The following is a 24,804-nucleotide window of genomic DNA, read 5'->3' on the forward strand; positions in this document are numbered from 1 at the left end:
TAAATCACCTAAACCTTGCGCGCGCTCAACGACCACACATGGAGATCCCACAGGTCGGGGCGCGGGTGCCATAATGTGCCCCCTCCTTGAGAAAGAAGGTCCTTCCTCAGGGGAATCCGCCAGGGAGGGGCTGTCGCGAGGAGCATTAACTCTGGAAACCAATTCTTGCTCGTCCAATATGGGGCGATCAGTAAAAGGCTCTCCTCGTCCTGCCTGACTTTGCACAGTGTCTGCGCGATTAAGCTCACTGGGGGGAATGCGTATTTGCGCATCCCCCGAGGCCAGCTGTGTGCCAATGCGTCCACGCCGAGGCTGCCCTCGGTTAGTGAATAAAATAGGCGACAGTGGGTATCGTCCGGCGACGCAAACAGATCTATCTGCGCACGACCGAACTTCTTCCAAATTAGCTGGACCGTCTGGGGGTGGAGTCCCCATTCGCCGGGGCGCGCAGCTCGAGAAAGCGCGTCCGCTGCTGTATTGAGCGAGCCCGGAATGTGAATGGCACGAAGGGACCTCAGATGCTTCTGACTCCAAAGGAGGAGATGACGAGCGAGATGCGACAGGTGACGGGAGCGCAAACCGCCTTGACGGTTGATATACGCAACGGTCGCAGTGTTGTCGGTGCGTACTAGTACATCCTTCCCTCGCAGCTCCGTAGCGAAGCGTACAAGTCCCAGATATACTGCCCACAACTCTCGGCAATTGATATGCCAGTGCAACTGGGGTGCTGTCCACACCCCCGAAGCCGTAAGCTCGTCGTACGTGGCACCCCAGCCCGTGTCGGACGCATCTGTATGTACAACAGCATGCCGAGCGATCTGTCTCATGGACACACCGGACCTGAGAAACGCGGGGTCCGACCACGGGGGAATGTTAGGCGACACGCAGGTGTAATGGTTACACGATGGATGCCGGCGCGCCACGCTCTCCTCGGGACTCGATCGTGAAGCCAACGCTGAAGCGGTCTCATATGGAGCAGCCCGAGCGGTGTCACGGCCGCTGCTGCTGCCATATGCCCCAGGAGCTTTTGAAATTGTTTCAGCGGGACCGCATTCTTCCCTCGGAATGAACCGAGGCAAGTCAGAATTGACTGGACGCGCTCTTCTGTCAAACGCGCCGATAAATCGATCGAGTCCAGTTCCATCCCGAGAAAAGAGATCCTCTGCGTGGGGCAGAGTTTGCTCTTTTCCCAGTTGACCCGAAGACCCAAACGGGCGAGATGCCGAAGCGTTAAATCTCTGTGTTCGCAAAGCGTCCGTCGAGAATGCGCTATTATAAGCCAATCGTCGAGGTAAGCCAATATGCGAACGCCGCTCTCTCTGAGGGGTTTTAACGCCGCCTCCACTACTTTCGTGAACACACGGGGAGAGAGGGATAGCGCGAACGGTAAAACTTTGTACTGGTATGCCCGTCCCTCGAATGCAAACCGGAGAAACGGTCTGTGACGAGGGAGAATGGACACATGAAAGTACGCGTCTTTCAGGTCTATAGCCGCAAACCAATCTAGGGGGCGAATTGAATTGAATATTTGCTTCGGTGTTATCATCCTGAAAGACCTCCTCTGCAGAGATTTGTTCAGAACGCGCAAATCCAAGATCGGTCGTAACCCCCCGCCCTTTTTGGGTACTATAAAATACGGGCTGTAGAAGCCCGATCTCATCTCGGTTGGAGGGACCGGCTCGATCGCGTCCTTCGCCAGTAGGACTTCGACCTCTGCACGCAGTACATGTGCATCGGACGCTTTCACCGTGGTGAAACGAATGCCCGAGAATTTGGGTGTGTGCCGGTTGAATTGTATTTCGTAACCGAGGCGGACAGTGCGTAAAACCCAACAAGACGGGCTGGGAAGCTGAAGCCAAGCCCCCAGGGACCGTACGAGGGGAATTAACGGCACTACCGGGGTACCCGCGGGGGGGCGGCGGAGCGGGACAGGTGGTACTGCCGGTACGTCTGCTGGGACAGCATAAGTATCTACAGTATGTGTGTGTGTGACACTGACCTGAGCCCGCTGAGGGTGACGGTCGTCTGGTCTCCTCAGCGGAGAGCACAGACTCCGAAGAGGGTGCTGGTGGTCCCGTCTCCTCAGCGGAGAGCTGGAACTCCTCAGAACACCCGCTGGCGATAGAGGAGAGGGAGGAAGAGCATGTGAATGCCCGCTCACATCTCTCTCGATCCTCTGAAGACCTGGAGAAGGAATAGGAATGCACTCTTTTTGTGGTTTTGTGGGTGCCGGCTGAGAAGCCGGCGGAACAGAAACAAAACGAAACCAAGGATTCTCCATCCGGCCCTCTACCGGTGGAGGGAGCGATGCCGTCACCGTCTCCCGAAGAGTGATCCCATCCAATTCCAGGTCGCCCGTCTCAGGGCCGCTTCGATTTCCGTTTACCACGGGAAGCGGGTGGGGCGGGCGGGGCGGGCTGCCGACGGCTGTTCCCCCTCCGTGGCCTGGAAGATGTTCTAGTGGGGGGGGTGGAGGCAGCCGCCGCAGGGCGCCCTCGGCGAGGAGCAGACGGGGCCGCCGGCGCTGGAGGGCGAGATGCAGGTCGCTTGCGCCGGGGCATGATCTGAGCGATCGCCTCCGTCTGCTTCTGGGCGGCGGAGAACTGCTGGGCAAAAGACTCCACCGACTCACCGAAGAGACCAGCCTGGGACACGGGAGCGTCTAAGAACTTGTTCTTCTCCGCATCCGACATGTCCGCCAGACATAGCCATAAGTGGCGTTCCTGGACCACCATCGTGGACATGGCACGACCAATCGCCTGCGCTGTCACCTTCGTAGCGCGAAGAGCCAGATCAGTGGCAGCCCGGAGCTCCGAAAGGACAGGCGAGTCGTGTCCTCCCTCGTGCAGATCCCTCAAGGCTTTGGCTTGGTGAACCTGCAGCAACGCCATTGCGTGCAGGGCTGAGGCCGCCTCTCCACATGCCTGGTGGGCAGCGCCCGTTAAACCGGAGGACTGTCTGCAGGCACGAGAGGGGAGGGTTGGGCGGTCCTTCCAAGAGGGAGCGTGTGCCGGACACAGTTGCATCGCGACAGCACGCTCCACGGGAGGGATCCCCGTGTAACCCTTAGCGGCTCCGCTGGTGAGGGAGGTGAGGGGGGAGGGCTGAAACGGCCGTAATCTCGTGGAAAACGGCGACTTCCAGGTTCTAGTCAGCTCCTCGTGCACCTCGGGGAAGAAAGGCACCGGTGGAGAGGGTTGTGAAACCCGGGCAGCTCCAAAGAACCAATCATCCAGGCGGGACGGTTCGGGCTGAGGGGGGGAACCCACTCTAACCCTACGGTCTCCGCCGCTCGAGCGAGCACGGCCACCATCTCTGGATCGAACTCCGGCGTCCCAACCCGACCAGAGGGAGGAAGGGCGTCGGGGTCCACGTCAGGGGGAGGAGGCCCACCCTCGGATGCTGCGGCGTCGGTGGACCCGGAGGGCGGCGCGATGGATTCTAGAGACATCGTAGAACACGACGCTGAAGTCTCCATCGGCACATCAACCGGCTGTGGATGAGGAGGCTGAGAGCCTGAGGACGAATCCCCCGCTCGGCTCAGCACAGTGATGCGCAGGTCGTCCTTAGAGAGCTTCACAGCCGCACCGTGGCGGCGTTCAGCACTCGCATGACGAGGGTTGCGTTTTTCCCGGAGGAAAGACAACCGTCTGCGCAAATCCACAAGGGACATGTTCTCGCAGTGAGAACACTTACCCCCAGCGAACGCTGCCTCTGCGTGCTCGATGCCCAAACACGAAAGACAACGCTCGTGACCGTCCTTCGGACCCATGTATTTGCCGCACCCAAGATCGCACGGACGAAAAGCCATCCTGAAAAGGACGCTGATGTCCGGATATACGAGAGAGTGGCTGCCTTTAACAAGGCACAAAGCTCTCTCGTATCACTCTTTTAGGGAAATTCACTCAGATGCTCAGTTGATGATGCGCACAGGGAAAGGCAACGCACACACTAAAACTCAAAACAACAAACAGGTGTAGAGTCGTGGAATTAAGCGAAGCGTCCGCTGTGGTACTGCTAGTCCAACCAACTTCAGCAATCGAATCCCACCAGAGTAAAGTAGCTTCTCAGTAGCAGATACTGCCGGCTTTCGAAGCGATAAAAAGCTAATTTCCTTATTTGCACCTGCTGCTTATATACGCACCTGGCGGGGCGGCGCCAGCATTATGCAAATATCTCAATGCCAAGTTCATTGGCGTTTTAGTAGTAATCGAAGCAGATTGGTCTCTCTAAGCGAGTTCCCAATTCGTCGGTCACGACGTGACGTCGTAGTGACCGACTGAAAGGGAACTCATCATCATCTGTGAAGGAGTTTTCACTCTTTATATGTGTGAAGGCTCAATATCTGCAGATAGTTTCAATAACCACACCATACTGTCAGACACCCATAACTCGCATAGATCTAATAACCCACACTTTGTGACCTCTGCAGGATGTGTGATCACCGTATCAGGACGGATGACTTTTACCAGTAATAAATCAATGGAGATCGAGGTTTTCGTTGACGCTGATCCACTGGTTGAAGCAGATAAAGGAAAATATCGCGCTGTCACAGCGTTCTTCACGTACATCTCCCTGGACAAAGACAACAAACCCCTGCCTGTTCCACCACTGAAGGTGAGCCACATAAAGATCAGAGGTTTTCAAACGAACATATCACACAATCTGATATGCGCATGAGACAGCTCTTGGTGACCTACATTTCAAGAGCCGTCCTAAAAACGTGGATGATTATTTGAAAAATTGTCTTCTTGAGAGAAACCATTTTAGTCTTTGGTTCTTATTGATCATGGGCAGATTAAAGGTTACATTGATTTTACTTCCGGTTCATTTATCACACTGGAAATGGAAGGTTGCGTTGTGGGACAGCATTTTTCTTTTTCTTTGTACATCAATACTAATCAATGGATACAGTAAATATGCATACAATGCACAGTTAAAGTGTTTAAATCTGCATTAAACACAAAAACAAAGTTGCAGAATTGATGACTCAGTGCCCTACTGAAAAATCCAGTTAAAGGAATAGTCTACCCTTTTGCCATATTAAACTATGTTATTACCTCAACTTAGATGAATTAATACATATCTATCTTTTATCAATGCGTGCACTGTACAGCGTGTTGTGAATGTGTTAGCATTTAGCCTAGCCCCATTCATTCCTATGGTACCAAACAGGGAAGCCACCAAACACTTCCGTGTTTTCCCTATTTAAAGACTGTTACATGAGGAGTTATACCAGTAAGTATGGTGCCACAAAATAAAACTTTTTTTTGGTACCATAGGAATGAATGGGGCTAGGCTAAATGCTAACACATTCACAACGCGCTGTACAGTGCACGCCTTGAAAAAGATATGTATGTATTAATTTGTCTAGGTTGAGGTAATTACATAGTTTAATATGGCAAAAGGGTACTATGCCTTTAAGACCAGCTGGATTTAGCTGGTTTAAGGGGCAGTGGCTGGTTTAAGCTGGCAAAACTGGTCAAGCTGATGGGTCAGTTGATCTTCCAGCTAGGTTTTGTAAAAAGTGAACAAAACACAGCTAGACCAAGCTGGGAGACCAGCTAAAACCAGCTCATTCTGGTCTTAGCTGGATTTTTAAGTAGGGTGAAGAAACGTAAAATAACGGAAGTTGTAGACTTTACCTCCGACTGGAAATCAGTCCGACAGGACTCACAAATCTTGTTTGTGGATGATGTAATGAAATAAAGTTTTAAAGACGCTCTGTTATGACTAAGATAGCAGTGTGGTTTAATAGAAAAAAATAGAGTGGCATGCTAGATGCTACAATAATAGCTGTCATATGCAAAAATGATGACAAATGCAGATCGGTTGGCACAGACTACATGAAGTCAAACATATCTATGATCTCTACCTCAGTAAAAGCTTATTTAAACTGCGAATTCTCTGGATTTAAACATTTCTGAAAACATTTGGGATGATTTAAGTACACATATGAACAAAATATATAACCTTGTGCTAGTAGTTTTTGAAAAATCTTAGATATAATACCTTAAGTACTGCAAAATCATTGAGGCACAGACGAAACAGTAGCTCCAGACGGTGTTTATTGTATACGTCTGTGAAAAATGAGCAGAACAGAGGAAGTTGCTGGATTAAATGTGATAGGTCATGTAAATCTGAGGGTCTCAAGTGTCTATAATAGTGGGGCAGCATCCCATGACTCTATTCAAAAGCTTCCTGGAAAGATATTATTGCAGAGAGAGTAACTTCCTGTGGGAATCATGTGTCACCTGAATGTAACGGCATCATCTCTTCCTTTATAAGCATTCGTTTTAGTAGCCAAATTGCAATCTTAATAAAGCAAGTAAAACCACGTATAACTTCAGAAATTGTGTGAACTAAATGAATTATGTGACACAAAATGCATAGAAAGGCAAAGGCAAGTTGAATTCTGGCAATGTTAACACTTAATTTAAAAAAAATCTGATTTATACATTCCTTCCTTTGGTTGAGATAATGTACATAATGTGCATTACATTACTTTATTCACGTTTACTTTTGGTGGGGAAAATGCACTTTGTTCATATTTTGTGAATAAGATACAATGTACTGTATGAGCAGGACACAAACTAATGCATCCTGTATCCTTTCTCTATAGTGAGAAGGAGCTCATTTGTTAGATTTGGCAGTTTCCTCTACTCGTGGAGGAAGTGTGTTAAAGGAACCAACCACTCGAGGCTGGGTTTGGTTACAAGATGGACAAACTCGATACCCTGAAGCAACTGATCGGCATGGCATTGATTTGCTATTACTACAGTATTTTTAATGGAATCACTAGTTCTAAGACATCTATGTGTAGAGACTGTTGAGCACGCATACTGTAAGTCGACATGTCTCGCTATGTTTTTGTTGCTGTCTATATGAGAAGCTGGTCAACAACTGGTTCTGCTCTTTAGGGACAGTCCGTTGGAATACAGTTTTTAAATACTGCTGCTTACTTATTCAGCTTCTTTGAAATCTATCAACCTCAGAGCAGACAGTGTCACCAATCAGACCGGTGCAGGAGAGTGGGGCATCAAGAAGAATATTTTTATCGTTGTCCTTGATGCCCAATAAATTAAGCCATAAATGCCTCGCCATGGCCACCATAGCAGACATGAGATGACCAATAGCTTTGGCTTATTCGGGGACGATGCTTCTTCTGTGTCTAGCATAACAACGTCCATCTCCTAAGAGCTAGAACATTGCACTGGGGTGCCAGAATCCTGAGCTCAAGCTTCCTAACCCTTCCTGGAAGCATAGGAACTGGACAGCAAAGGCTGTGAAAGGGCCTCAGCCACCTCCATTTGCAACCCCCACGGCAGACACAGGTCCTGAATCGTGGGGATACGCTATTATTGCCCTCTTTTTGAGTGGGAGATCCTCATAATGCTCACAAGCAGCTCCCTCTAGAGCTGTCAGATCATGCTCCGCACCCAACCAATAAACACAAAGCTCATGTGAGTCTCTGCCTGTAATTAAGCGAGGGCAGGGAACAACACACTGCTTGTAACTCTCACTAGCCATTTAAACTATTTTAAGCTATTTCTGACTAAGAGATATATTTGGACAGCTTTGAAAGACAGACACAATCACATATAGCGCTTCGTCGAGTGACAGAAGCTGGCATACGCTTTTTCCGCTTCCTTTTTATACCCTCCAGTATACGTCAAGGGCTGTGTGATTCCAGAATTTTTTGGAATCAATTCCAAGAATCGATTCCTCACTGTTACTTTTAGCACTGTGTCTAACGTTGTCGCGTCTTACCGTGTCACACAGCGAGAAGTTCTCTAACGTTACACCGGGTCTGACAAAGCGACTGTTTCAAATCCACTTCCTTCCTATTAGATGTATTGCGAGTGCTGCATGTTCATAGATATAATGAAGAATTTACTTCATGGATTTGTCACGTTGTGTTTACTGCGTCAGTTGTAGACAGTAGATACAGTATAAAGACTAGGAATATGTTCACCATATGCGATAGATTCTATTTACATACATACATACATACCATTCTGTTATGATAAAATGTCTAAAACTGGCGCCCCCCGGCACCATCTCGTCCCCCCCCCCAGTTTGAGAACCACTGCTTTATAGCATAAAGGTCCCTGGTTCAAATCTTAGCTGTGTAGAGCCCTGTCATCTGTGTTGCTATGGTTTTTCTCCCCGCAGTTGAAAAACATAGCGATTTTGTTAAATTGAAAGTGCTATATTGCTTGTGTGTTGGACCGTTCTGCCTAGGAAAGACTCTCATGACCCCATTAGAGCAAACCATGTAGAGAATGTATGTTTGCTATAATAAAGCAAGGAAAATAATGTTGGCATCAAAGATTCATTCAGAGAGTCATGTTTTGCACACATTAATGTAACGGACACAAATGACACCCATTTTGCAGAATAATGTTTGCATTTCAAAGCCCATTTACTCGAGGTCTCCATTCCATAAATAGAAAAGCAAATGAGCATCAGTCATAATGTTCTGCTTTCCCAGAATATAAATAGTTTATTGACACGCTATTTCTGTCTTCAGGTGCTTTTTTCTCCCTCGATGAAAGATTTCTTTCATGTCTATTTTTAGTATTTCTAGTTTTAGCTCCTGGCAGAATGAATTCATGAACTGGGGGAGGGTTGAACAGCGTTTCTTCAGAGAGACAGTATGATAAAGCGCTGGGTCAGGAATGGCTATAGGACTGTCGTGTTACACACATTACAAAGCTGCAAGGATTGCCCAGACCTTCAGGGGTTTGCCCTTTAAAATCCTATGTCCCAATATTTTTCTGTTTGTGCTACACTACAAAATAATAATTTCCTTAATCAGGTCTTTATTCTTGTAAAATATTGAAAGAGAGATAACAGGAGAATATATCTTAAATTAACACACCCCATTTTGTTTAGTGTTTTTTTTTTCTTTAGGCATAAACCTTTCTTTAAAAAAGTGGGGTAAATAATATTTAAATTAAAGGGGCTAAACAATGCATTAAAATAATATGTTACATTGTTCTCTGATATCTACATAGAAAGAATGTGGCATTATTAAGTGCAAAAATTATCCAGAAACAGTTTTACATGTCCATTTACAACCCTAGGATTTTTCTCTATAATGAAAAGGGCGGTAATTTGGAAGGATCATGAATAATAATGTTGAGCTCTGCTCTGATTGGCTGTTTCACATCACGACTCATGTCAGTCAGTAGCTGGTAGCTCTCAAAGCAAACAGACCTTATGTTTGAGCCTACATCATTTGAGGAATAATCAATTGTTTGGAGATTGTTAATGGATGTTTCTGAGTGGTAAGTTGAGTGCATATAACTAGCATGACTCACAGTCAAAACTCTGTTTTTAGCATTGTAACAACATTGTACTTAATTCAATGTGTAATTTAATGTTGGGGCGTTCATCTCGACTGTAACGTCACAGTTGGTGATATGTTGAGATTGGTCTGTTTTTCAGCGGTCTTTTGCATGCATGAGGTTTACATAAGGAAACAATTATGTTTGAGGCTCACGATATGTCATAACCATGTACACAACTCTTAATATTCATTTATGCCTAAATACAGTTTTACATTCTATGGCACCTTTAAAGGCAATAAAAAATGAAGTAAAATTATATTTCTATAGACGAAGCAGATGATTTATGAATTGTAGCTACAGTCTTTCTGGACTCAGTGATGCTTTGTCAAACACCGACCGGTTCATGCCGTACAAAACAAGCCATGTTACCATAGCAACCATTGGCTTTGCAGCATAATATCCATGTTTATTTTTAGAAACAGGTCAGTGTGTGTGTGTGTGTGTGTGTGTGTGTGTGTGTGTGTGTGTGGTAAGAGGTTAAAGGTGTGACGTTGCACATCAAACACACAGAACTACAACATCACTCATTACTGCAGATCTCCTGAAACAGAAACTAATGGCGCTTTTCCATTACATAGTACCCCACGGTTTAGTTTAGTTTGGGTCGGGTCAGCTCACCTCACTTTGGCGTGGTTAGCTTTTCCATCGAGTTTAGTATCATTTCGCAGTGGGAGGGATTATAGGCGTGTCGTTATATTTGCGCTGCCTGCTGTGACATCATACAAGTGAGAGCGTTATTGTACATTCCCATACATTCATTTATTTCTCAGTCTGCCACAAAATTAAAATTGGCCACCACAAATAGATGTTTGCACATCGCGTTTATCACTACCTCTGTCTCACATGACAGTTTCTGTTTAAACACCCATGGCATAAGCCGACGGCGCTCCGAGGAGCCTCATTTAAGTTGCATTTAAGCATACTGTACTGTATATAATGCTGACGTGCTCGTCGCGAATGTTCCGCCACAAACTGCAAGTCTGGAAAAAACTGTTATTGTGTTCCTGATTCTCAACCTGTGGATGTTTTTCATCGCTAAATGGGAGTTTGGGAACTTATAGCAGAGCAGATGATAACATGTTTGCTTGAGACAGCGTAAGCTAGCATTGAGGTAAAGCTAATCTTTTACATTATAGCGATGACGTGACGATTCTCTCAGACCAATCAGTGATCTACAGTGTTTTCGCGTCACGTTTGGTATCAGCTCGGGTCGCTTGGAACCCCAACCGAGGTGGTACGAAAAAAAGTATTGGGTACTACGTACTGCACCCAATGGAAAAGCTCCCAAAAGTAAGCTGACCCGACCCAAACTAAACCAAACTGTGGGGTACTATGCAATGGAAAAGCGCCATAAGTATCAGTATAAAAATCTAGAAGTTAATGAAGCTAATGAAAAACGTTTCTGTCAGGAATTAAAAATGTGGATTGTCTTCTGGCGTGCTTTTTTCAAAATAAAATTCACAATGCTTCTTTTATTTTCAAACATTTCAAACGTGGCACCGATAGAAACTTAATAAATGTAGCAAACAGAGCATCTTTAAAATAATAAACACCTAATATCAGAAAAAAATTATTCATACAGGTCTAGAACAACATGAGAATGAGAAAATAATGACGGAATTAAAATTTTGGGGTGAACTATCCCTTTAAGGTTGGCCTAACTGTAGGTCATCTGGTAACACATTGTGTCAGTAATGTAAAGGTTGTGGATGTGTGGATCACACACACTGATAAGAAATGTGTTTTAAATGAGATTTGAAAAAACAAAGAAACAAGCTTTTGTCAAATGTTCAGTATAAATCTGACAGAACTAAAGGTTAATTGAGACATTGATTATTCAGCTAGTTATAGGAAACTCCTTTTCCTTAATGGGGACATATCATGAACATTTTTCCAGACTTTTTCCATGTTTAAGTGCTATAATTTGGTCCCTAGTGCTTCTATCAACCTAGAAAATGTGAAAAAGATGAACCCAGTAATTTAGTTTTGGTAATCCATTCTCTGCATGTGAAAAAATAGGTAATTCAAGCTTGTGATGTCAGAAGGGGATCTTATAATAATAAAATTTCCCCCTTAATCTGTACTATCTAACCACGGCCCTGCCATTTAGTCCAGAGATCAGCTCATTTGCATTTAAAAGGACACCCAAAAACTGCACATTTTTCCGCACCCCTACAAAGTGGTAATTTGTTATTGTTAGTATTCTTATTAGGTGTCAAGCCCAGAAAGGGCGAAGACCCCTATTGTATCCGTTAATTTTCTTCTTCTTATTATTATTATTCCTTTTTCTTCAGCCATTGCAGCCTATTGCAGCCCATAGAAGCGTACATGGGAAAGTTATGAAAATTTGCCCACTGATAGACGGCAGTAAAAAAATGTTCCACAGCAAATTTGGAGTCTCTATCTCAAACCCGCTAGAGCCACCAACAGTCCAAATTTCACTTACATTTTTGTTTATTACTTCTGACCCATAAAGGGCTCTTTATAGTTGTGGGTAGGTCCTATGGCGTAGCCGTGACGGCTTAGGTTAAGCCTCCGTTTTCATTTATATAGAACTGACACTCTTTGAATGTCAGGCTACGCAGAGGCTACGGATAACCTACGGCGTAGCTACGGCATAGAACTTACGCACAATTCTAAAACGGTTAGTTCCAATCCTTGATTCTGATTGGTCAATAGGTGTGCTTTATTCATGATAAAACACGGCTATGACCGCTTCACCCAACGGTTCTGTTTATCACTGCGCCCTTAGCAACAACCTTAGCAACCACACATATCGGTTTGTTGTTTTTATTTGAGCTTTCATGCATATTACACATTGGAACACATTTTTGTTCATGGACAGGGACTATTTTTTCTAGCAGAAGGAATGCTTTTTATTGGTTTAACTTCATGAAAGTTGCACTAATATTTTTTTTACTTTAATATTGTGTGATAACCGTTTTATAAAAGCAATAAGGGACTTGAGGCAAGTGCTGTATCGTGAATAAATAACGGCTGAAGGGGTTGCAGCCGTTACTTATTCACGATATAGCACAGCCTCTCGTACCTTATTGCTTAGCTATAAATTGGACTTAAGTCTTAGAAATGGAATTCCACATGATGTCATTTTCCGTCATGAAAAATTTTCCACCAATTTGAATTATTTGTAAAACCTACTTTTTCTAACTCCTCTAGAGCTTTTGTCCGATTTGCACGAAAATCTATATGTACCACCTGGGGACACTCAAGGCAAAAAATTTATGGAATTCGTAAAGATTCGCCAATCCTTTCCGTATACCACGTCAACTAATTTTACGAAGAGCGCAAAAAAAGATTTTAGGCTGTATCTTTTCGCCAAAGTTACGCGTATTTACACAACATTGGTAAATGTGAGGCAGTTAGGAACTGAGAATGTATGCACAGTTTCCTCACAGTGCCACCTAGTGGTCAGAGGAATGTTTTACATGCTTACAATGTATATTTACGGGACTTTCTTGAAGTTCTGAATGTCCTGCGCAGCAAAATAGCACTTAAAAAACATGCACGAATATCTTAGCGGCCGTTATTCCAATTGATTCGAAACTAGCCTAGGAAGAACATTACATTAGCTTCTGAACAAAAATTTCCATCAGAAATGGCAGAATTTTTTTTTTAAGTATTTCAGGTTGTATCTTCGCCAAACTCATGCCTAATGACACAACACTTGTTACTTGTAATCGAAGTTAGGAACTGATGGTACATGCACAGTTTCGTAACAGTGCCACCTAGTGGTCAGCCAAATGTCCAAAAATACCAAACATGACAGCTTTTGCCTTACGCTTAGTCCTCTGCAGCATAATAACCCTTAAAAAACATGCGCAAATATCTCTGCGAGCGTTATTCTGATCGACTCAAAAACACTGTAGTAAGAACAACTTACTACAATTTTTATTCAAATTTCAGTCAGAAATGGCAGAAAAAATGCAAAATACGAAGTTACATTGTGGATTATTCCTTTCATGGCTTGCAGTATAATCATTGGTGGTTACTAATTCACTTCTTAGCAACTGTTTAGCAAGAGCTTTGCTCTGCATCAGAACATCGTAGAGACATGGGAATGGGCTCTTTTGACTTTATTAACACTATTGTAACATTCTGTGACCTGAGTTATGCCACTGCAAGCACCACTTATGTTTTCTTCAGTGTTCTAGTTGTTTATGCTCCTCAAGATGGGAGAGAGAGATTTCACTGAAGGAGAACACAGCTGCTTTTGCTGATTACTTTGGAATTCTTTCATCTGAAATCATAAGGTTTTCCGAGGTTAATTAAACTGCTCATCTGAACTCATTTTACTTTATTATGTGCCCTTTTTGGCTTGACCTCTGTATTTCTGCTTGCAGCTTTATTTTTAACATGTTATTATAAATTATCTATATGGTATTTTGAGCTAAAACTTCACATACATACTCTGGGGACACCAAAGATTTATTTGACATTTTAAAAAAGTCCTGTGAAATTTTCCCTTTAAAGGAGAATTATTCCTGACACAGGGAGCTAGTAGTGAAATGTTACTTATATGATACAAATAACTGTATTGTATTCGACTAAAGACTTATATTTCCAAAGAGAATACCAGCTTAAAGGAATAGTTTTTATTTTATTTAAACGTTTTTAACAGCTTGTTTATTCTCTTCAAATCAAATATTTGGTCCGAGTTTACTTTACAGTGTAGTTTTCCCTCTGAGCTGTGACCACGAATCAACACAACATGGCCTGTGCAATGGTTATAAATGCTTGAATAAATAGTGATTTTTGTTTGTTTTATATATTTTAAAAAAGCAAAGCTGTGTTGTTACGTTATTCCACCTCTCTCTCAACGTCTGAAACTCTGAAGCAAATGATATAACAGTGAACAGAAAATAAATACTGTAATGGTGTTGATGTAAATTGATCCAGGCTCCTGATTGGTTAACGCGGCACGAAAATCTGCCAAAGTTAAAATCTTTCAACCCACTCCCAAATCCTTCTTGTCTTTTATTGGCTTGAACACTTTGTTATGTTTCGTGGTGGTAGGTTTGTGTTTGTTGCAGTTTGTGGAGCCTGGGCTGTCTACAGAGACCGCGTTTTTTACAGTGTGATAGGCAGCTAGCAGATAGTGAGGAGATGTTAACCTTATGAAACAAAAAAAATGTTATGGCCTAAAAACGCATGAATACGCTTAGAGCACCTTTAAAGTTTCTTTGCATGGTGGTGTTAAAAATCACTAAACACTTTATCCTGTTTACTACACATGTAAATTGAGGTAACACAACTTAAAGTGTAGTGTTCATTTTCTTAAGATGTCACTTTGCTCTCTCTGAGTTTTTGCCTGTTTTATGACACTTCAAGTGATTTGACTAAAATAACCAGAGACATTACTGATGCTCACTGTACTGTGTGTCCTTCATTAGTGGATGTTGTTAAAGGCAAGATCAGGCACGCCTTGCTTGTCAAAAACAATCCCTTACAGTATGTGGAAGACTGGAAAGATTTGGATTTTAAAAATGGGCTCATTATTAAATACATTTAACATTTATTTAGCAGACACTTTTATTCAAATCAGCTTACAATTGAGAATGCAGACATATACAGTACATATCAAATGTTTATGGTAAATGCATTAATTTCAGCTCTGTAGCACTGGTTGTGTCTACTGAAATGTTTTCATTTCTGGAAGTATTGTCAGTCTGGAGAGTGACAGATGCTGTCCAGATGATCCACTTCTCTGAAATAAGAGTCTTGAATACACACATTGCTCAGTTACTGTAATTAAATTAAACCGTACAGAAGTATCTGTTGACAGCTAAATCAAGAAGGCAAATGTGATGTGATTGTTTGATTTTTCTGTGCTGTGGGCTCTGCAAATAAAATGTTTGCCAGATTACTTATAAAAGATCTGGGCTGTGCGTGTGAACAGAAACTTATACCTGTTTTCCCAGCTGAATTTTCTTATGAAATCATGTCAGTAAGCTCTTCGCTGATTGGCTTGCACAACAATGCATTATGGGTATATCAGGTTTGATGGTGTGAGCCAATCTGAGCCATTAGATTACATACACAGTCAATGCAAAGATGTAAATAGATGCGAAAAAGGCTAATTGGGTGACGCAACTTCCAGGAACTCTCCTCAATCATCAATTCCTCGCCAATTGAAAAATTTTAATGGAATTGTTTTCAACAACTAATCCTGCGAGTAATCTAGACTAGAGTGAGTAAAATAAGGCACATACTCACTTTGCCTTTGAAATTTGTCAACTTGCACAAAAGACTTGATTGATTTAAGTATTGCGCATTTGCGTGAAATTGCGTAGCCTAGTTCGCATCATCTGGCGCAAACTTGCACATATTTGAGTCGTTATCAAAAGCAAATATTTTTTTTCGACAAGCAGGAGTGCACACGCTCCAAAAAAAACCTTATGACACATACTGAATCGCACATTACAAAAATGTCATTTATTTTCTGTTCAACATGCATTTCTGTGTTATCGTGTGGTAACAATAGTCCCTTTCACACTGGTCTTTACTGGTAAATTACTGGTCTTTACCGGTTAAAAAGATCATGTGTAAACAGAACCTTTCTGATAAATCAGTCCTGCCAATTTACCCGTAAGAGAGGTTGTAAGATAACCAGTAATTTACTGGTATGATGCTATGTGTGAATAGAGAATAAGGATTACTGGCATTAGAACGGACGATGTCAGAACGTGCTGACAGCTTCAGACCAATCATAACGTTCTGACAGATGATGTGTTTACCCCTGCACAGTTTACAGACGTATCTCACCACACGCATGCTGCTTAAAGTCAAGCACACCTAAAGTTATCACCCACATCTCTTTTGTATAAAACAGCTTACCATCTATTTCCCGAATCGTCCACGTCCTTTGCACATCCTCTGTGAAGCCTAATGTGTAAACCAGGGCTCTCCAACTATTTAGTTTTACTTGATTTTATTTTATTTTACTTGTTGATGCTTTATCATTGTTTTAAATATTACAACAACATTGTTTAAATGTTGGAGACCACAGGTGTAAAAATTTTTGCTCTTATGGACCTACGTTGCGACTGTTTTTCCCTACAGCTCAGTCTGAAGTTAAAACAGTGTTATGGATTGTAATGCACGACTGTCAGAATTTGCCATGTAAACAGCTTATTTTTTGTATGAACCGGTAAAGTCATTCTGGTAAATTGATGGTAATTTACCGAAATGACTGTGTGAAAGAAGCTCATTCCTGAATGCAAAATGGTTGAAACTGTGAATGAGATTTAAAGGCGCTCTAAGCGAATCTGTGTGATGTCACTTCTTGTTGACGTTCAAAGTCCAACCCCCACTCCCAAATCCTTCTTGTCGTTTATTGACTGGAACACTTTGTTATGTTTTGTGGTGGTAGGTTTGACCACTTTTTTTGTTGCAGTTTGTGGAGCCTGGGCTGTCTACAGAGACCCTGTGTTTTTACAGTGTGTTCAGAGGACAGGCAGCTAGCAGATAATGAGGAGATGTTTACTCCAAAACAAAAAAGTTATGAAACAAAAAAATTGTATTGTCTAAAACGCGTGAATTTGCTTAGAGCACTTTTAAAAGGTGCAGCTGAGGTTTTGTTCCTCAGACAACACAATAGTTTGCCTTTAGACATGTATCAATATCGCATGTGGGCTTTTCTGTTTTTCCCTTACAGAAATGGTCACTTTGAGCTGGAAAAGAGCTGCTTTAAAAATTCTTGTTTTGTATTTTACTTTAATAAAAACAATGTGTGTGTATGTAATATAAAGATGAATAACTAGATGTGGCTCTCTGCCCATCACTGACTGAAGCACTGTATTCCCCCCCAGCTTCATTTCATTTGTTCGAGACGAGCGCTGCTACCATGGCCTGATGTCTTTCACCATGAGCCTTGAGCGACAGAGCAGTCAGGACCTCCTTCAAGGTCACATGATGTTGTTCTCCGATAGAAATAACAAAGAGATGCACAGAGTTCACATAATGACAGCCTCAAGGGCTGTAGTATTTTACATGTGTATTTTAACGTGGACACAATGTTTTTTTATTTAAGATATACAGTAGTCCGTCACTTTAAACAGCAACAGAACGTTGCTATGTGACATAAATAACCATCAGCTATGGGTGCTGGGCAGAAATACACATAGTAGCTTAATGAAGAGGTAAGAGCTGTGTTTCAATATGAATAAAGCACAGCTTTTGACCAATGCTTCGACCTTAGTTGATTTATATAGATTTGTTTGGTATGCAGGTATATACAGTATAATAAACAGGACACCTCACAGCGTCTTCAGGAGCCTGAATGAGACGAGTTATTATTCACTTTGATCTACCGATTGACAGGTTTCCTGTTTCAAATGCATTTTTGTCATTCACAAATGAACGTGAAGAGACTTCTGATTGAATGGGTGACATCCAATGCCATTGTACAATTTCTTTAAAGAGCACCTATTTCATTGCTAAAAACAATGTTATTTTGTGTATGTGGTATAATACAATGTGTTTGTGTGGTTTATGGTTAAAACACATTATTTTCCACATACCGTACATTTTTATAGCTCCAGATTTCATACTCTTCTTGAAACTTATCTCTTTGAAAAGCACTGTGTCCCTGATTGGCCAGCTAATCTGTATGTTGTGATTGTCCTGGATACCTCTGACATCAGCAGAAATTGTGACGCTCATTACCATGTTTGAAAGATTCAGTTGCTAACAGGAGTTAATTTACAGGCTGTAAATTCGAAGCAGGAGGAATTATGATAATGTCAGTCACCAATCCCAGGAAGGAAACTTTTGCCTACAATCTTTGTGTTTGTTGTAGTCCAAGAAAAGAGATTTACGTTGGAGACGATAACTCACGTCATTGTTTTCTTTTGGGTTTGTACCTTTTGCATATCGTTAACATGAACTAATACACACTTACACACCAAAGGAAATGTAAAAATGTGAATCGGACAATAGGTGCTCTCACATCATGCCTGCAAATTCTTATTATATTTAGTTGAAAGTTGATTAGCAGATTTAAATGGCACAATTGTTTATTGAACATTTTTACATTGTATAAAAGGAATACTTTACTCTAAACTGCATACAATCTTTGTTTTGTTTTTAATGCTTGCAACAATGCATGTTTTCCATTAAACTACATCACCAAACATACAGTTCATATACTGGATCTTAGCCTTAGCATCAGCAATGCTGTAGTGTTGAATGGATTCACTGGCCTTATATAATATTTCTGTGCATAAGCATTTATATTTATCATTGTCATCTGTGCTCCCATCAGCTGGGCTGCTTCAGTCAATTTTTTTCCCTAAGGTCAGCCGCCATCTGCCACTGAAGCGCATGACTAGCTGGTGACCTATAGAATAGTACAGCTACGAGATGAGAAGTCTAAAGTCAACTTAAAGAGTTGCATCAAGGCTCCAAAATATTTCCTAAAACACTTGCAAGAATTTTTACGAAACTCAAACTTATCAAAAATAGATGCCGTATGGACAGGTTGAGGATTTAGAATCTCAAGCTGGGTTTCCATCACAATGATTTTATGCACAAGAAGGATTTATTGCATAAGAAACGAGTAATGGACAAAACTAATTATGAATAAAAATGTATAATTCACAAAAAATGTGTTTACACTCGCTTGAGGTGTTTTTTTACTTTTTGTAAAAAATGCGAATTTAGAAAAATGCGAATAATGGGAGATGGAAATGCATTTGCCGAAAAAATTCTGACATAGTGAACATTAAACCCACGTGACTGATCGTCTGTATCAGCTGTCGTTGTCTTTCCCATATATGGGGCTCGACGTGGTCGTAATGCCCTTGCTGCTATAGTGCCTGCATAAAAAATTTTTGGATTTCTACTTCTGTACACAGCATTCAGTTTGGCAATTACAAGCTGCACTGCTAGTTAATTTATAACTTGCCCAATCATAACTAAATGCAGTTCTGTCTCCATTTTTTAAGCGTGCCTTGTTTTATTTACTGCTGGTTACTTGATGGAATTGATGGAAACGCAACCTTAAACATAATGCTGTGTACACACCAAACGCGAAGTGTTGCGTTCCTCGCTGTAGATTACTTGCGGGATTTAACTTTGTGTCATGCTAATTTTTCGCTTGAGTTGAGGCATTTGCATGTAATCAATTCATGCATGCAAATCATTGAATTCACGTTGGTGTGTATGCCGCATAAGTCAATATAATTATCCACAATGTAAACCTACCAAATGCAAACCTTCCCAATGTAAACCCCACAGGGACGTGGCTAATAAAGTCTGTAATGGTTGATTTAGGTTTATATTATAATAAGGTTTATAATGTCCCGCTCTTACACGCAGACACATTTCAGATGGCTGTTGTATCACAGGTCTTTCCCAAACCCATGTAGTCAACACTGCTTTCCATTCAGACTGACACATTACAATGTGTTGAAATGTTTCCTGCAGTCACGTTCTCTTGTGAACTAATTATCATGATTCATTTGTGAAGTTTTGTGCTGTTGTATTCACTCTACAGGGTTATTGTGAAAGTGAATACACAAACTTATAAACCCACACTGAAGTTGGCAGGTGTTTGTATGTGAGAGAAGACTTTCAGAGAATCTACTGAGAACATTATTGGAGATGCACATCTGAGACAAACCTTTTTAACATCACAGAATATGATTTAACATCATTGTGTCTGTTTTGTTTGTAAATGGGTCATTTCTTTTTCTGCAGTTAAACGATGAGGAGGAGCAGAAGCGTTTTGAAGAAGGTAAAGCACGTTACCTGCAGAACAAGGCAAAGAGACTCGCAGATAAGGAACGACAGCCGTGATTCTCACCAGGAAACAAACACTGTATTGTGAAGAATATTCTAGAATCATTGTACAATATATTATACTGTACTGTATTAAGACTGTATGTCTTCTCCTACATGTAGCGCACTGTATGGAAAGGAAATCACATAAATATCTCTTTTTTTGTTGTTGTTGTTGTTGTCTTACTGCAGTATACCAAAGCACTTTGTGTGTGTATCTGTATGTCAAATGAAACCAAACCGAATGTTTATGTATTATTTTACCTTAAACGATTAATGAAACTTATTGTGCACAAATAAATGCATAGGATTTGATGATAAACTCTGTGCCTTGAAATATCTGGATTGTAATGACCTTATACGCATGATTATAGCCCCTTTTTTCAAAAAATACAATCAAAGTTTAGTATTTTTATGTCACTGTTGTGTCCACAAGGCTAAACACTATGAAATTCACTGTTGTAATTTAATGTTATAATTTTCACTTCAAGCCATGCCAAATTTAGCTCTTACTAGGAAAAGTATGCGTTTATTTTGGGTTCAACTCGATTCTCATGGGACTGGATGGAAAGGCATATATGGATGAACATGGAGTTTGTTTTAGCTGGGAAAATCTATCATGTGACAGATGGTCGGGAGTGACATCATTTAAATGGCTAAAGACAGTCTGTATCTAAACATACCACCCATTTGTTCCTATTGTAATATTAAAGGGCACCTATTATGCAAAATCCACTTTTACAAGCTGATTGGACACACACGTGTGTTGGCAGTGTGAGAACACAACAACCATACAATGTAATATAATCTACCACCTCCTTTTTTATAGTCCCCATTAAACCAAAACATGTCTCATTAGAAATGCCGGTTTGATTCTCTTGTTAATGTGACATCACACAAACAAAGCCTTGCCCACAGCCATCGACTGACTGGTTAATTTTACCCAAAACCTTTACAAAAAAATGTTTGTTAGAACATTGTAGCACTGATGCAGCTAAAGATAATATTGTTTCACACCTGAGACTTATATTAAGAGAATAGTCAGTGTAGCCTGTTACAAATAGATGCTGTAAAATGCAAATTAACATAAAAAACATGAAATAGTTAGTAGCTCTGTTGGTATTATATATTTATTTTGTGCATTTCTGTTACATTACTGTTTCTTTTACATTTCTGTCTCTCTAATCCACCAACTTTATATATTACATGTCCATACTACATGTAAAACAGGACTGACAAATGAAATAGTTTCAAATATGTGAATCAGACTGAGGATTATGCTTCTTATAAGTAAGGTGAACTTATACTAAAACTAAAACAAAGTTTCTGATTAAACTTACATCATTCCCGCTCAATGCTAATCCAAGGGAATGTATTCTGTCAATTTTATCTGTTCCCATTTGTCTGGAGATGCCTGGTGCTAAAGATTCCCACATGAGGTAAAGTAGCTTGATGTCTGTAGGTGAGGTGTGCTGGGATAAAGAGTAGGGCTAAAGCGGCCCGCAGGAAGCCAGTAGACTGTTGTGTTTTCGGTAAACTTTTACTTTTAGGTCATCTTGCTTCGAGCTGTTGGGTACAGGTTCTTTATACGGATAAATCTCTGCCATCATTGATATTCAGTGGGATGTCAGGCTTCTGCCTCTTATTTTTCTGGAATCAAATGAATATTTCATGTGCAGTAAAAAACATCCCGCAGCTTAATGTGCCCAGAATCATACAACTAAAAAGATGCACAATGTAATTCAAATATATCTGCATACAGTATATTTATGCAATTCAAAACAATCAGATGGGAAATATATTACATTTAGGTGACTATGTAGGCCTATAGGTTTATTTTTAAGGTGCATCACTGCATGGTCATGTCATTTTTACGCTTTAATGTGATCATTTGATTCCTGGGGGAGTTCAAATGTTATTATGTAATGAATGTGCAGTCAGGCTTTAAAAGATGGTTGATTCAATAGCCAGACAAAGAAAGAGTCTTTCAACCCCTAAATCACATCACTGTATAAACAAAGGTTATAATAATCACTTTATTTTATTATTAATCACACATGATATGGAAATGCCATAATACAAAAATGTGTATTATAAATGCAGTGAGCAAGCATGCTGAAAACTCTGTACATTAATGCAAATCTTACATCAAGAGCGTCCATTTCAAAACCAGCATCTTACACAGCTCTGTATATTATCTATACTATACTATACTATACTATAAACTTATGGTGTCCCTTTTATATAAATTTAATGCAAAATCAACACAAAATGACACATAATATTAAAACTTTATTGTCAATTCTGTTATACACTACCCCCAGAATAGATTTCAGCATATTTATAACATGCTAGTTAACTAGTATGACTCCTAGTGTTTACACTATGTATCTACACTCATTATAACTCAAGCAAATTCCTACAGAACCAAGCACCTGCACTTTCAACAAGTTGTAATTTTCTACATTATACCACGGGGTTGTTGAATGCTATATTCTGACTGGTTGATAAATGTTCCACGGGTATGCATTATTTTTCAATAAACACACACCTGACCTGTCAAATGTTTTAAAGCAACACTATGTAGTTTCCATGTAAAAATGACTTACAGCTCCCCCATGTGGTTGAAAAGCGCAACAGTGCCTGGTATCAGACACTCTTCTGCAGGCAGGGGGAGGGGCGGGGCTGTGTTTCCTACCCTCCACCGTGCTTGTAGCAGCTAGGAGGCTGCTCAGGTTGCAGCAACAGTACAATTTGTCCAGTTAAAAGTTGTTCTATCACTGAAATAATTTTAGAGACATTATTTAAAGGTAAAAAAAACTACATAGTGTTGCTTTAAAATAACCACCAGAGCAATGACTGTGGGAACCGTGGTATAAGAGGAATAATTGACTCATAATTGGTCCCGTGGTGGGTGTGCATTATTTTTCTTATAATTCAACGGCCTGTCGTCAATTCCATACCTTCCTTCTTCACTCTTTAGCCTACTGTAATTTATTATGGTACTGTAAATGGTTTCTTTTATTGTAAATACTACACATTTTTACATCCTATTATTTTATTCTTCTTTATTTTATTTACATCCGTCTTATCCTTATTTTTTTCGGTTATTATGTTACACTGTTTGCTGTAGACTGCCTAAGCCTTACACAATGTCAATGTAGGCAACATTTCGTCACTAGCATTAATGTACATGGCAAATACAAATTTAAACTACACTGACAAAAATTATAAACGCATGACTTTTTGTTTTTGTCCCAATTTTTCATGAGCTGAACTCAAAAATGAGGTGATGTACAGCAGCCACAAACACGCGCTCACGCTGGAGAATGCTCCGCCCACTCCCTCCCAGCATGCACTCTACCAGTGTGAGAGAGAGAGAGAAGAAGGGGGGATCTGATCGCAGTCTCCTCATCTGATGCTGTCATTCATTCACACATCTCCTCCTTGCATTGAGCTGTGAATGAGGGAAACTTCATCATCATCATCATCATCTTCATCTCTGTGTCTTCTGCTCATGACTGCAAGTGCTCATGCTGCTTTTCCTTCAGCCTTATTGTTTCCGTTCATCAGAGCTGAGGTGAGGAGCTAGGGAATAAAATATCGCCAAAACTCTGTGGAGATAAAGGGAAAACGATGAAGGAAAAACGCGATTAAATCCGGAGATATCGACGAGAGGTTATAAAAGGTGAGTTTTCTTTTCGCAAACCCCTTCCTTGATATAAGTTAGTGAATGTAGCTTTGATCAAACGGTCAGTTTGTGATTTTATGATGTGTGGGCGATGTTTTGGTGTATTTGAGCACAACATTTTGTTTGTGCATTTGACATTTTGTGCAGAAGGTTTATAACTCAAACGATGCAGGCTAACGAAATTATCATTCAATGACAACTACCCATGAATAATGGGATCTGAATGCGCGTTCATCGCTGTGTCTTTATTTAACACAAAGAAACATCACATGTGACATAAAGCGTTCACATGTTTATAGAGCACAGAAACCTGTGCTGTACTGCAGCTTACTGTTCATTACTGCACATTGTCACATTCAATTAGTTCATTTGTTCATTTGGATGTAAAAGTTTATGCTTCTTTGAAAATAATGAACAGTTTTCAATTAAATGGGATGAAGTTTTGTATGTAGGCTATATATGATGGTATACCAATAAGCATAAAAGAGCTCCTTTCTAACGGATGCATATAGCTTGTGAATGACAATATTAATAATGCAAGGCAAGTTTATTTATAAACAGTGTTTTTTGTCTAGAGCTATATATAAGTATAGCAATGAAAAGCTATTTTACACATTAACAAAACAACTGAATCGATCTAAAACGGAAAACAGTGTGCAATTCAATCTAACTAGTTGTAAGCATATTTTCAGACAATCACCGTCAATATACTAGATACTTTAATTTGTGTTTATTTGTCCATATAGCACTTAGATTTAAGTTTGAATAGTGAGGAGTCTTGCAAAGTGTATAGGCAATTATAGGGGAAATGAAGCTTTTCACCTTAAACTCTGTTAGGAAAATTTGTAGCTGTGTGACCATAAATTGTATAGGTAATATTTAGCAAACGTCATTTCATCAAGCTACATGACTCACCAGTAAAGTAACACACAACTCCCTTAAGATTATAAACCCAAG

At 41.0% G+C, this 24,804-nt stretch overlaps 2 protein-coding genes across 7 annotated transcripts in view; both read left to right on the plus strand.

Moving 5' to 3' along the window:
• The window catches only part of acot7 (acyl-CoA thioesterase 7), an 81,658-nt gene extending 61,180 nt beyond the window's left edge, over positions 1–20,478 (plus strand). For all 3 annotated transcript variants that reach the window (XM_065247830.2, XM_065247831.2, XM_065247832.2), the window contains 2 exons: positions 4,433–4,617; positions 20,076–20,478. In XM_065247830.2, coding sequence (XP_065103902.1) covers positions 4,433–4,617; positions 20,076–20,174 — 284 coding nt within the window. In that variant the 3' untranslated portion in view covers positions 20,175–20,478. The remainder of the gene's footprint in view (positions 1–4,432; positions 4,618–20,075) is intronic.
• Positions 20,479–23,551: 3,073 nt separating this feature from the next.
• The window catches only part of gpr153 (G protein-coupled receptor 153), a 42,809-nt gene continuing 41,556 nt past the window's right edge, over positions 23,552–24,804 (plus strand). For all 4 annotated transcript variants that reach the window (XM_065247834.1, XM_065247833.1, XM_065247836.1 and 1 more), the window contains exon 1: positions 23,552–23,844. The gene's annotated coding sequence lies outside the window, so the exon portion shown is untranslated. The remainder of the gene's footprint in view (positions 23,845–24,804) is intronic.

Source organism: Paramisgurnus dabryanus, chromosome 11, assembly GCF_030506205.2.
Source record: "Paramisgurnus dabryanus chromosome 11, PD_genome_1.1, whole genome shotgun sequence".
NCBI lineage: Eukaryota > Metazoa > Chordata > Actinopteri > Cypriniformes > Cobitidae > Paramisgurnus > Paramisgurnus dabryanus.